The sequence below is a fragment of the Mesoplodon mirus genome (genome assembly GCF_964341445.2).
Source record: "Mesoplodon mirus genome assembly, chromosome: 9".
NCBI lineage: Eukaryota > Metazoa > Chordata > Mammalia > Artiodactyla > Ziphiidae > Mesoplodon > Mesoplodon mirus.
In genome coordinates, this window is record NC_138985.1 from 62,696,279 (window position 1) to 62,710,950 (window position 14,672).

At 38.2% G+C, this 14,672-nt stretch overlaps 1 protein-coding gene across 1 annotated transcript in view; it reads right to left on the reverse strand.

The window, feature by feature from the left end:
* ZNF804B (zinc finger protein 804B) overlaps nt 1–13,459 on the reverse strand; it is a gene marked incomplete at its 3' end in the record, with an annotated part of 484,254 nt that extends 470,795 nt beyond the window's left edge. Inside the window, exon 1 of the mRNA XM_082632313.1 lies at nt 13,149–13,459. Coding sequence (XP_082488439.1) covers nt 13,149–13,256 — 108 coding nt within the window. The 5' untranslated portion in view covers nt 13,257–13,459. The remainder of the gene's footprint in view (nt 1–13,148) is intronic.
* Nucleotides 13,460–14,672: the final 1,213 nt, after the last annotated feature.

Sequence of the window (14,672 nt, forward strand, 5' to 3'; positions counted from 1 at the left end):
ACCTGAGGTATTAGGTTATGAGAAGAATCTTTTCCAGGTTCTTTATTCACATCAAAGAGTAAATCAGTAGCAGGATGAAGAGATGTTTCTTATGTATATTTGCAGTTAGCAGCATCTAAATTGAAACATCTGGCATCGGCCACTAAGAACAGAAGATTCTCCAAAGAATAGAGACAGGACCTTCTCTATGGGGGTGGCCAACCATGCCTCCCCCACCTACAGAACCTCAAGGGAAAGGGAGGCACTCAGGCCCTCACACCACCACACGAAGCCCTGTCTAGTGCTCTGATGCTTTCTCTCTTCTAGGGACTATGCCTACCACATCCCTTCATCCCTCAGCTGATGAGACTTTCAGTGCTGGACTTGTAGGCTACATCCCACAATAACGCCAGCAGGATTACAGGAACCCTGACTTCAATTGCTGTCATTTCCTTGGTCAGCCGAAGTTTCAAAAAAAGAAAATTTACTAAGATCCAAAAGAAAACAAAACAAAAGGACAAAATGATAAAGCCTAGATATAAAAATTTAGAATTGTCTAGGTCAAAATTATTTTAAACTCTGACCTAAGTGCTCAGTGCCATGGGCCAACTGAACCACATTCTCTGCTCATCCATTTCAGATGCCCCCCCCCACCTTCTTTCTTCTGCTTTATCCAGAGGAGTTTGGTCACTTACCAAAGCTGGTAGGTAGAACTACTTCCCAGGAGTATTTGGTGCATGAAAAATTTATCTTCTTTTCCCATAGTGTGATTTATCTTTCAGTTTTGCTACATGGCCAATAAGCGTTGGGCAAATAGCAGACCCTTACAATACCTGTTAAATATGATTGGATGAATAAGTGAATGAGTGACTTTGACTCCTCAATTGAAATGTTCTTCTGTTTTCAATTCTAGAAATCTTAGGCTTCTCCCAGACCAGGCTCCTCTATACAGATTTCTGTCCCACACGTTGGCTATTTCCCATCGACTCTATTTAAAGTCTCCTCAGGGACTCAGCTCAGGAAAAAACTTTAGCTTCCTCGAGCTTATTCATGAAGGTGTTCTGAAATCCCAAAGTCACCTTAATGTTTCTTATAAAAACTGCAAACTTAGAGTGACAGTAATATCTAATCAATGTCTAGTGATGGAATTAACTGGCAATGTGTCAAATAGTTAATTGAGTTACTCTGCATAAGATATATGCATTTTAATTATGTTTTAGAAACAGCGGATACTTACCCTTCATGGTCCACCTAAGTAGTATTCAAATCATAAAGCTCCAGGGCTTATGCCCAGATGTGTCTTCCCTGCCCAGCATCCTTGCCCAGATACAGAGGAAAAGCAGGAGGCTTTCACTATCCAAGAGCTTCTCTCCCCCACCTTTAGCCAAAGGTTCCATCTATTTTGCCTGGCTCCTAAGATTTCCTTTGAACAAAGAATACATGGAAAAATAAAACAACAACAACAGCAACATGAAAACCACTCGTCAAACATTAGTGACTTGTTTCCAAACAGACTGGTAAGAAATTGTGAGGTTGAAGGTCCTCCCATACTTCATCACACCCAGTGCTCATCACAGTCAGAAACTGAATCTTAGAGCTAGCCTTATATTCATGACTTAATGAAGAATTTAAAACTTTATGTTCCCAAATTTTTGTCACACAAGTAGATCAGAAGTTGTATTCCAGTTACTGTCTACTGGATCTAATTCTAGGATCTGCAGATTAAGTGATGCTTATATACTATATAAGTCCAGGTAAGACCACTCCCTATGAATATGTTTATGCCAATTGTAATTTTTCTCCAGTTATGTTTTCTCACCTATTCTATTCTTTGTGGAAAACTGATTTTCTCTATCACTTTCAGGGGTGGAGTCTATTCTGATGATCACAGAGGACGGAACTGAGTGTGATTTTTTTTTAATTTACAGCAAAGTGACACTGTTGGAAGGAACACATAAAGGAAAATTTATTGCAGTTTATTACTTTTCCTTTATAATGTAATTTCACAAATCTTCCTTCTCTAATGATAAGAAAGCAAATCATCAGTGATCGTCACTAAAACTTCTTCCAGCAACATCATGCAGAACTCTTGAACTCATGCAGCATATGGATATTGGAAGATGAGCATTACATTTGATGGAAAATACACGATCAGGGCTTCCCTGATGGCGCAGTGGTTGAGAGACCGCCTGCCGATGCAGGGGACATGGGTTCGTGCCCTGGTCCGAGAGGATCCCACATGCCGCGGAGCGGCTGGGCTCGTGAGCCATGGCTGCTGGGCCTGCGCATCCGGAGCCTGTGCTCCGCAACGGGAGAGGCCACAACAGTGAGAAGCCCACATACCGCAAAAAAAAAAAAAAAAAAAAAAAAAGAAAATACACGATCAGTTCTTTAAACATGTTTAAATTCATTTAATTTAGGATTGATTAATATAAGCATTGTTTGGGTTTTATCTATAATCTCCTTGGCAATAATCCTGTTTCCATAGTAACACAAACTTGTATTATACCCTTGTGCATGCGTGTGAAATTATAACAACTTTTGTAATAAAGTTTACACATCATTTGCACATAACTTTCATTTTTTATGAGAATTCCAAGCTAGAGGTTTCTTTCTTTTAATCATTTACTATTTTGCCACTAAATACGTAATTCACATCTCCCCTCAAATAAAGAAAACTCAACAGAGCCTTTCCTAACGACTCTCAAGAGATATTGAAATCCACATGATGGTCAGATCTTTGAATTTCAACATGTACTATTAAGGGAAAGATAATGAAATAATTCACAAATGTCACCTTGGATATAATCCCTGTGTTGTATTAGCATAAATCCATTCATACTTAACAAATCAGTATTCTTTCTTTTGGAGATAATTATATATTTATAAAGCATTCTTATTTAAAGTTACAAAAGAAATGGTGATTTTACAACAGGGAAAATAATTACAAGAAATTCAGATTTTATTACATGCTGTGAAAAACAAAAATGATCCAATTTTAGCTGACTATGGATTTACTGAAGTCAAGTAATAAGAAGCCTGGTTCAAGAACACTAGATCATAAAGAAAAAGTATATCATCATTATGAACAGGAAAGTAAAAGGGACATAAATGTAATTATCTTCTTTTGTTCATTTGTTTCAACTAGTTAAGTTAGCTGTGGTCAGTCAAAGTGAAGTAGGACAGTAAGCAGATGAAACATTGTCTAGTTACCTATCCCCACCCAAAAAGAGGGCCTTGCTGTCAGTTGAGCTGCAAGTACATATGTTTTTTACTACATCTCTTTTTAATATGATTTTTTAAAAAATAAGGGAGTTTATAATCTGGTGTTAGCACAATAGTTGCCTTTGGGTTGGGTGTTGCTTGGTAAGGGGCACACCTGGGGCTACCAGGAACTTGTAATATTCTATACTACATCTGAGGCATTAAAAAGCTGTACACTTATGATTTGTGACAATTTATATATTATATTATTCTTCAGTATAAAAGTTAAAAAATAACTTTCCATTTAGATACCACTATGTCTAGAATAGGAAATGGTGAAGATTTCATGAAATTATAATTATTATTTCAACTCATCCCAACACTTTTTATTTATAACTAATTTTTTTTGCCCCTTAGGAAATTTTCAGATATCTAAATCAAAGACTAAACAAACTAAGAAAGGTAGCATTAAAATGTGCCTTTAAAATGATCTGGTTTTGTGTTCTTAAGTTTATCTTCTGTATAAATGATGTATACAGTGTAAAAGGGAACTATCTGGAAAAAGTAGACATGATTTGAAAGTGTGGATGATATTTGTCTAAATATATGAAAATATTTTATTGAGTTTACCACCTTTCAAGAATATAAGAAACATCAGTATATTGTATTTCAAAACATCTATCACATTAAAAAGTGTAATCAAGCATTTTGAGTTGTACAAAGTTCAATTAATATATAAGAAAATAAAGCAAGTGATGTACATGGAAGAAGGTTAGTTCTCACAAATTTTTCAGTCCTTTAATGAAAATTCACCAACTCTCTCTGAATAGTTGAAAGGATGTTAACACTGAAGAGGTTGTAGACCTATCCTCTTGCTTTCAAAGGGCACATTGAGGACCAGTGAGTAAATGGAAGGAGGCAGAGACATTTGGGGAGGGCAGAGGAGACATAGCATTAATTATATTAGTCTCACTAGAGGATCAATCACGTTGGTGAGCAGAGAGGTCCCCTATCACTGGAAATGTTCACCCATATTAAGAGTAGTTGTGTTCGCTTCCTATGGCTTCTCTAACAAATTACCACAAATTTTCTGGCTTAAAAGACAACAAATTTATTATCTTATAGTCCATTAAGTCAGAAGTCTTACTAAGCTAAAGTCAAGGTGTTAGCACGGCTGTGATTTTCCTGGAGGCTCTATGGGAAAATCAATTTACTTGCCTTTTCTAGCTTCAAGAGGTCAAGAGCATTCCTTGGCTTGTGGCCCCTTCCTTTATCTTCAAAAGCCAGCAGCATAGCATCTCAAAGCTCTCTCTCTGGCTCTGACACTTCTGCCTCCCTCTTATAAAGGCCCTTGTGATTCCACTGAGCTCACCTGCATAATCCAGGAAAACCTTCTCAATGTCTTAATTTAGTCACATCTGTACAGTCCCTTTTGCTATGTAAGTTAACAGAGTCAAGGGTGTTGAGGATTATAATGTGGACATTTTGGGGAAGTCATTATTCTGCTACCACAGTGCTATATTAAAATATATACAGGGGGAGGCTAAACCAGATTGCTAAGATTCCTTCCAATGTTTATATCCACTGAATAAGACAAAGAAGCCAAATATTTGTTAACAACTGTAGCAAAAGAAACTGACCATACAAAAGACCTGATTCTCTCCACTCTGGAGACTATTACTATCTTGCTGTATGTCCACTGGAGATGGCTGGATATTTTAGCTAAAATGCATTGTTCAGAAGAAGTTCAAGCTTCTTTTGTGAACAGTGACCATATCCTGACTAATCCAAGACAAAAAAAGTACTAGCAAAACCTTGCTGGAAAGTGTGTGACTGATAAGTTGGAGAGGGTTGGCAATTATGCCATAACCACCCTGTAGCTGCTCCAGGATGGTGCTTTCTCAAGGGTTACAGTGGCCAGTGATCAGGAAATTATTGTCTCTTTTTCAAAAGAAAGAAAAATGAGAGTGAGAAAGGGAGAAATGGTGTGTGAACCACTATTTTTCCTCCTTACGACACACTCCTAAATAGGAAGGGAATGGTCAAGTTCCTAACTTGTAATTCGTTTCACAGAAGCTATTAAATATGTGCCAATGAAAAATATGGCTCGACTAACTCAGGTATGAATTTCATCCATTTACATATAGCCAATCTTCAGCCTCTTGTGGCCTTTAACAAAAGATGTTCAGAAACGGTTACATGGAATAAAGCACTCTGCAATTGGGAATAATAGGAAGTATTAAATTACACTTGAGGCAACTGACCAAAGGATCTTGGTAGAATTGAAAGTAAGAAGGATCACCATGAAAACAGTGGCCACTTAATCCAGTAGAACAGTATGCATTCTAAAAGATTCTGACTAACTACTTGGGAAAAAAATTCTCTAAGGAAAAGTTTTCTTCTTGGAGCTACCAGCAGAACCAAAGGGAACATATTTATACCAGTTAAATTTCTATTGAAATCCTTTTGTTTTCTATTGAAATCAATAATAAACCAGAAGCTGTGCTTAGCTCTGGGGATATAAGGACAATGGCAAACACGACCCCAAGGATCTCACATCTCATGGCGAAATGGAGACCAATAAACAAACACAATTCAGTGATTATCAAGGCAAGCAATGGATGTGACTAGAGCCTGAAAAAGAAGCACTTGATCCACGAGATAAGGGAACTTCGTGTAGACTCATATGAGGACCCAACTCTTTAATTAAGGCTGAAAGAATATATATGTCCCAAAAAATGATGGCAAAAAGAGGATTTGTAGCAGACAGAAAAGAACAGCATGGGCAATGACATAAAGGTCTATAAACACCCATCATAGTCAAGAGCTTTGAGTAGCTCAGTATGGCTGGACCATAGGATCAGGTGGGAGAAAAGAGTTAAAGCTGAAGAGGTAGGTGGGGGCTAGATCATGAAGACTCTTAGATACAACCCAAGGACTATGAACATGTTCAGATAATAAGAAAATACGTAGTATGGACATCTCTTTGTCTCTTGACTTCACATTTAGATGAAGCAAATCAACGGGGAGGGTCAGATTTCAACGAGCCTCCTCCATCCCCTCCATCATTCAATAAGGCGTTCAATAGTTATCTTCTCTTTAGAATATGGTATTTATATCATTCACAAAGAGGAAATGCATATCACCTTTGCTTGCCAAGGAAAATGTTAGGGAATATAATTATTCATAGCAAAATGGAGATCTGAAAAGGACACATGTGGGGGGAAATTGACGGTATTTTTCTGTCGCTGGGAGGTAACATGAGACAAATGAAGTGCTGTGTAATAGCTGTGGGAAAGAGGGCAGGGGAAGAACACTGGTAGGAGGTGGGTTCTGAATGGAGATACGGGGGAAGCTTTCAATTCTGAGCTAGAGATGAATGTTATGTGTGGATGGTGGACAGAGAAGGAACCTGCATGCTTGGGTGGGGCAGCAGACAGAACGGGGTGTTTCTCACCATTTGCAGGAGCCTGTGCCTCTGGAGTTCGAAGTATATGCCGGCATTTATACAGGAACCAAAAAAGATGCTGGTAGAAAACGGTAACCATGCTAATGAAAGGAATAAGGATCAAGGGCAAGAAGAATAATGGGAAGGGAAAAGATTGTTTAGAAAAACAAAACAAAATAAATTGGCAGTACGCGTTTCAAGATAAACTATATTCTGCCTCTTACACCCACATGAAAGTGAAAGCAAACTTGCCAAAAGGAATCTGCCAATTCTCAAAGCAAAAAATTGGCAGCCCTAATTATACTTGCTACAAATGAACAAAATGAATACTCTCCAGGAATCACGCTCAAGACTGTCCAGTCTAAACTCCTAAGGGGCATCCCTATAGTTGGAGGGTCTATACTTTATTATTTATTTATAGCCTGCTTGCTTTCACAACAGACCTAAGTCATGTAAAATAAACTTTATACATTAAAACAATAAATATAAATTTAAAAGAATGAAAGTCATGGAAAATAAAATTAAAATAAGAGCTAGACTGGGAATAGGAGATGAGTAGGGGTGAGGACATCATGCTGCTTTGAAGGCCAACGTCAATCCCCATCACTTGTGAAGCACACATTTGTCTCTGGGTTTCCCAACAGCCAAAGAAGAAAGGAAATATAGTTAGCTATATAGCTTTCTAGCTATATAGCTTTCTTTACATGTGAAGGAAAACTACACTATCAGTTTTTTAGAAGTTAACATTTAAATTTTAGGTATCAAATTTGAATGAAGGAAGCATTTAGTTCCATGCATGTTATCAGGGGTCCATTTCAGGAAAAGTAGGATCATTAGTGAATATTTTAAAAATCCCTTTCCATTTTAAATACTGTATAATATTCCTTTGCATTTTTTGTCTTCAATAAGCTAACAATGTCTTAGTTACAACTGAGAATGCTGTCTAACTATGATGTAATTCATCTTTCCACAGTTTCTTTTCATGTCCAATAAGTATTTCCAATGCAAGAGAGACTCTGGAACTCGGTGATTTATATATTCCTATTATCATCATAACTCTACACTTCATGAGAACATATCAAATATTTAATTTCTCTCTCTAGACCTTATCCACTAAGTAAGCCTGATTTACAAAATCTGTCTACAAAAGGCTGCCACCCATCATTTTATAGGAATTACCTGGAACACTATATTTGTTAAAACCAAAAGACATTTTCAAACAAAGTAGCATTTTAATTTCAATTTTGATTCAAATTATTTTCTACAAAATATGTACATATGTACTAAAGGATTATTCTGCCAATGTGTATTTTGACAAACCAAATTCATACTGAAATGCACTTCATAAAGTTATTCAAAATATATATTACTCTTCTTGATCTTTGCTCCCAGTACAGCCTTAATCCTGCTGACATCTCAAACCCTATTAATATTTAACACATGGAAAGTATGTATCTTAGTGCATATACATTATATAACAAAGATTTCACAGCTGCAACTAAGGCTAAGTTTTTTTAAAAAAACTACAAATGATTAAGTTCTATGCTAAATACCATCCCTACACATGATGAAAATACGTTTTATTTTGTTTCCAAAATATAGGGCAGAAACCTAAAATAGAGTTTATCTTAATTGTTAAGTCTAAAAGAAACAAATCAAGAGACTGACCCATCAAATTTTAATTGTGAAATAAATGTAGTATGAGCTAATAAAGTCACACATTATAGCACTCAAATACTCACTGGACTCTTCTTATCATGAAAACCTTCTGAAGTTACGGAAACATAAATTAAGTCCTAGAAAGTTGTGACTTATTTCAGAAAGCATAATGCCAACTACAAGTTTCCGAAATCAGTTAGTTGGGGGAGAGGAGAAATGGGTTGAAAAGGCAACTAGAGGACAGAAGACTGCTTAATACAATACTTGACATAAAGAAAACATGCATTGTAAGAATTGTAACTGAGTCTTCTTCACTGAAAACATCTGAAAGTTTAAACATAAAAGGCAGTATATGTATTCATGAATTAAAGAAGAGGAGGCAGATGACTTCTCTACGGGACAGCATATCTTCATAATCATATTTGGTACATGAAAAGTGCATCAGTTTGATAGCATTTTTGGATGTGTTTAACATGTACTTATTAAGCATAAGGGAAATACATGAAATTATTATAGGCATTAGAAAAAAGAGCAAGGTTGTAACTGCACTCATTTCCTCATAAGGGATTCTCTGAATAGATGCATCCTCAAGGTAACTAACCTTTTCTAGAACTTCTTTCAGTTATACATATACACTGATAATTTTTAAAAGAGAACTTTATAGAATTTTTTAGTCCATTTAAAATGCTTGTTTGTATGCCACCTCCTTCAATTAGGTAATTCAGTCAGATATATAACTTAGAATAAGATCACTAAACAAAACAAAATAACAAGTAAACAACAACATCCAAGGACCGTGATCTGTTGCTGAGATGAAAATCCCAAGAATTTCCTTCACATCAAATATTTCAGAGGAAGACAACAGACATTCCCAGAAACAGATATTCCTGGTGTCTATCTATAGTGTTCCCAGGAATAAGCACATCTTAAGAAGTATCACTCTAATAAGCTAACTGTGTACCACAGACAAAATAAAAAACTATGATTATCATTAACATTTAATCACTACATATCCTGAATGATAGTCTTAATATTGACCACACACAGATTAAATAAACTGTAACAAACCACACCTGTCTCTAAATTTGAGATGATGTTTTACATTACTTAAGATAACTAAGAATCTATTCAAATATATTTTTGACACCACAAGAGGATATTACTTGTTTAATTGAATTCAAACATGGTGGTAGAAGAACTTTTAAGTTCCTGGATTGTAAGAAAGTTTTACCTTTAACATATCTGACAGTAAAGATTATAACGTAATATATAGGTAACTTCCTATACTTGAGCACTGGTAACAATGTGTGTATCTACATCTCTATCTATGTGTAAATACGCGCACATGTGTGTATGATTTTTAAAGTCATCATTCATTCATATTATAGATTTGGAATATGGTGGGGGATAAATATCCTAAAATGTGGGAGGGTATAAATTTACTTTCTAAAATTGAAGACTTACCAATAAGCACTATGCAATACTCTGTCAATTTTCTTTAATCTATCCCTGGATTTAAAGTAACATAAACTATCTCAAATCAATTATTCACATCCTAATTAGGATGAAAAGCAATAAGCTATTTTTTTCATACCAAGTCACCAAAAAGAAGAGAGATGCAACAGATAAGACATTTGCATGTTTTCACTTTGAAGATAGGAACTGCGTTTCACTCTAGGATTTTCAGTTTACTGATCTGTGAAAACTGCTTGGGAAAAAAATGCTTTATTTATTTCTCAAGTATCCCATTAAGTATTTACTACAAGAGTTCCATATAATGATTCAATGTTTTCTAAATGAAATCCTTTGAAATAAAAGTGTATATAAATATAATCATTCCCTTTTTTACTGTTAGTTTAATATCACGTGTTCAGATTCTACAGACGTGATTTGAACATGACAAATTATACAACTGCTTTAAATATATAACTGAAGAATTATATCTATAAGACACTGACATGTTAAATTCATATTACCCAGGTGTATTTATATCAGAACTACCAAAGAAGAAACTCATTATAGGAAAAAGGAAGTGTGGTTTTTCTCCATTCTATAACAAAGTTACAAAATAGTCTTATTCAATAATTGTGTTATGCGCTACTTTTAAACAGCTCTACTAAAGCAGAAAAGTATGGATTTAAATAGGCAGAACACTCAGATTGAAAAAGTAAGAACCAAAGTTGAAATCATTGTAGAACTTAGTGAAAATGAGTTAACTCAATGAGTCATACCCCAATCCATAATCCCAGATAAACTGAGTTTCAGTGACTGGAAATAACTAAGTCATTGACATAGAGGTCAATCTGAGACCATTCTGGGAACTAAGTTTGGAAAAAAATTACTGTCAGAGTAGCTATTTGTTTTAATAAAAAATAAATGACTGTATACTATGGATCTGTGAGTTTAATATTTGTACTGATAAAAAAAATCAATAAACTTATGTTAACCTGAAAGTAACTTGGGGGGGGTGTATTTCTGAATATTAAAAAAAAATGATGTATAACCAGCTTTCAGTTTTATGCTTTGCAACACATTAATGAAGAAGGCAAATATAAACTCATCTGGACCAGTGAACTATTACTTAAATTCTCAAGGGTCTATGGTCCAGAAGATAGTGACCTATTTCAATTTAGGGAGAAAGACTAAATGTTATGCAATGTGAATGCATTTCTGACTTAACAACCTGCCCGTGACAGAGAATGAATGAACATCAATTTTCACATACTGCTCATCTCATGTGAGAAACTTTTGAAACCTTGAAATAGTCATTCGAATTCCATAGCAAAATGTAAAAGAAGACAAAATAAATCAGGTTTAGGAAATACCTACACAGACTAATTCAGATATTTTTAAATGATGCAAATGTAATTTAAGTACAGTGAAATGTGTAAACATTGGAGAGAACAGCACAGTGAATCAAAGTGTGGAAGCTAGGTAAAAGTAAACGAATCTGTATTTTAGTGAAAACCAGCCCGATAATGAATAAGAATAGCGTCCTGTGGGTGTGAGCCTCTGGTCAGCCAGCAGGGCCATGTGGGTTATGGGTTGTCTTCTTACATCCACATTCATATGTCCAGTCCCTATGGGGTCCTCAGGCTCCTGGGAGATGAAGGAACATAATGGGGTGGCAGGGGTATAGGGTGGGAAGGAGGCAGGACACTTTTTGACCTTGTGACAGAAATTCCCTCTGCAAACCCTATAGATTTTGGAAGATTAACACCACATTCTAACTAACTTAAATGGAACTAAACAATGTAAGGACTATGAAGTAATTCTCCCTTTACACTGTGAATGATTAAGGCACATACCCTGTAACGCACTACCCAATTCAGATTTCCACAACCAGAGAGGGTTTGGGAAGACAGCCACAGAGCTTATCAAAGGGTGGAAAAATATCTATGAGAAAGATGGAACATTCTAGGGTTTCAAGATGAAATGAGCTTAAAGAAAAATTTGAAGAATTTAAGACTGCTCTAAGGAAGATTCTGACAGCATGGGTTGTTAAACATTAAGGTGGTTTGCTGAGACTGCGGAAATTCTGATCCTGAGAATCTTTAAAAATAGGAAAGATTCAGACCAGCTGCTCAGAAAGATTGAATGTGGGCTTTATGCATCTAAAACCCTTCAAGACGCTTCTAACCCTGTGAATTTAACTGTAAATGCCAATACAAACAGTATATTCCATCTTACACTTTTGATTCAATACTAAATAGTTGCAGGGGGTTTGCAATGACCTACTTTGTACAATGCATGAAAGCATGTGAGGCAATAGTTTGTCACAGTTAGGAGTCCTAGTGATATCTCTGGGTACCTGCACTTTCTGATTTCAGATTTTTCATGCAAATCACATATAGCCCTTAATCACAGGTTTTTATAATATATTGCAGTTTTGAATAATTCATGCTAGTGAAACATTAAACCATGATGGAAAGAACCGAAAAATGAATAAATAAAAATCAGACAACTTCAATTTTCCCTCTTTATATCATACAGAACTTAAAGTACTAGTTTTCACCTTACACTAGAAAAATCGTTCTTTAAGTTTAGACCCTTAGTCACTTACTAAAAATCCAAAACTTTAAAAAATAAATCATGACTTTTTTTTCTTGAAACACATTTGAATCCTTTAAAAAAATGATTTATAGTATGTACTAAGGGATGAACTGACAATATATTGAAGTCATAGATTCCGGTCAAAATCATTTAACAAATATACTTAAATCAAATAGTAAACTAAATTGAATAGTTTACTAAGTTAAATAGCAGTCACTCAAATTTGCACATGAATACATCTGTATATAGTACAAAAAACTGTCTAATTCATATTTTCACAAATAATTCTTCGGCTTTCCCTGAAGAACCTACATAGTGAAGCATTAGATTTCATCATATCGGGATCCAACACTTTTCCTTTTGCCCGGACCCTGATGCAAAATGTTTAGAGTTTATTTTCTTATAAAGTAAATGCAGCATTATTAAACTAAGCCCAACTGATGACTTCATGAAGTATGGTTATAAAGTGCCACTCAAACTTTCTATACTGACCAAATCAGCAGATTCATAACTTGACACAGCACGCAGGAGCTACCTTCACAAGCCTGCCCTTAACTGCATTCAGTAAATATTTGCATACCTAGCACTATAGATGCTAATGACTTGTGTTGAAAATACACATGTAAATACACACCCCTCGCTGTATAACAGTCTGTCAATAAACTGTCTAAACAGATACAATACACCTATGGGCAAGGTAGCTTATCCATCACCCCCTCATTGTGCCAGGACAATATCTCTTTCTGTTTATGTTGATTTTGAACGTGCGTGCGTGTGTGTGTGTGTGTGTGCGCGCGCAGGTTACCAGAGAGGGAGATCCGTTCTTGCAGAGGGGCCCTCTGAAGACTCCTTTAATGCCCCGGTAGTGCCCATTGCTGAGATGTCTCGAACTGATGACCAGGTAACAAGCCATGTGGGTTCCGGGCGGGAGGTGTAGAGTCTCAACTCCTCACCAGGCGACCAGCCGTGGAAATGCGGGCTGGTTTTTCAGCAGCAACAGTGACTGCCACCTCCGGAGAAGAAGCGGCCAGCAGTAAGCAGGGGACGCTGCAGCCGCGCGTCCCCGCTCTTCGCCCAGAGCCGGACTCCTGCTGCCGGCAGCAGCTGCTCTGACGGCGGCGGCAGCGGCAGCCACAGAGCACTTAGGTGACCCGGCGAGCCAGTCCACATGCTGCTCTGGCCAGGTGGCTGCTCAGCCGCGGACGGCGATATATATAATTTTAAGGACAACTTCCTGGGTCCGCTAGGGAATCAGCAACTCCTCCTCTCTTTCCCTCCCGCCCCCGCCTTCTCACCCAGTGCGCGCGCAGGGGATGCTCAGGCGCGGGCGCCCAGCGTCTGGCCCGGGCGTCCGCGGCCCTGCGGCGCCGCGAATCAGCAGCAGCAGCCTGTGCGGGGAGAGTGGCTGGGGGTCCTCGGAGCGCCAGATCGCTGTCCCCCGCTGCAGTGGCGGGGAGGGGGGCGGGGGAGGCGACGGGGCAGGCTGGGCTGAGAGCTGAGAACTGGGGACGCGGCGACTTGTGAGTGAGAGCTGTTAGCGCGACGGCTCGGAGCCACCGGGGAGGCGAGGGGGCACGCCCGTGGCTCGGCGTGGAGGTGACAGCTGCGGCGGCGGCGGCTGGAAGCTCTCGGGGCTGCGGGACGCGAAGCCCCAGCATCCAGCCATCAGCCGCCCTGGCCCCCTGGTCCCTCCACCCGGTCTCTGGGCCAACTTTGCACTGTGCTGCGGCGGTCGGGATGACGGGAGGGCGCGGTGGAGGAGGTGCGCGGGAGGAGAGCCTTCTCTTTACCGTCACTCCCGGCTCGCCTTCAGCATTTCTGCCGTACTCCGGCTGACGGCGCCGCAAGCGGAAACAACAGCTCCCCAGCGGGCTGTAAAGGTGTGCTGTGCAGCCCCAAACAGGGCAGACAGATGAGACGCGCTAGAGTGGGTAATGGATGGAGGAGGAAGCAAGTTTTAGATAGAAAACTTGCATAAGGAATAAGATGAAACATGTATACTTGTGCCTTTCTTTTTTCCTATCTATCATCTCTCTATCCTTTTATCATCTATCTCCAGAGTTATAAACATTCGCTTACAAGTCTTTGTTTCCTTAAAGAGGCAGATATTTTTGGTCTATATAGGACATTTGTGTCTTCACAACCCCCAACAGTCACCCTTCAGAAGTGTCGTTTTTAATGGACTTTATGTCATTTACTGCAAATAAAGCCACCAGGGAGTGAGCTGCACTGAGAAGTAAAGACGTGCAGAAATGTGCTCTGAAAGGAGAAGGAAGCCCTCACAGCTGACCTTACAGGGTTGGGTGTAACCTCTCTCACCCCCCTCACC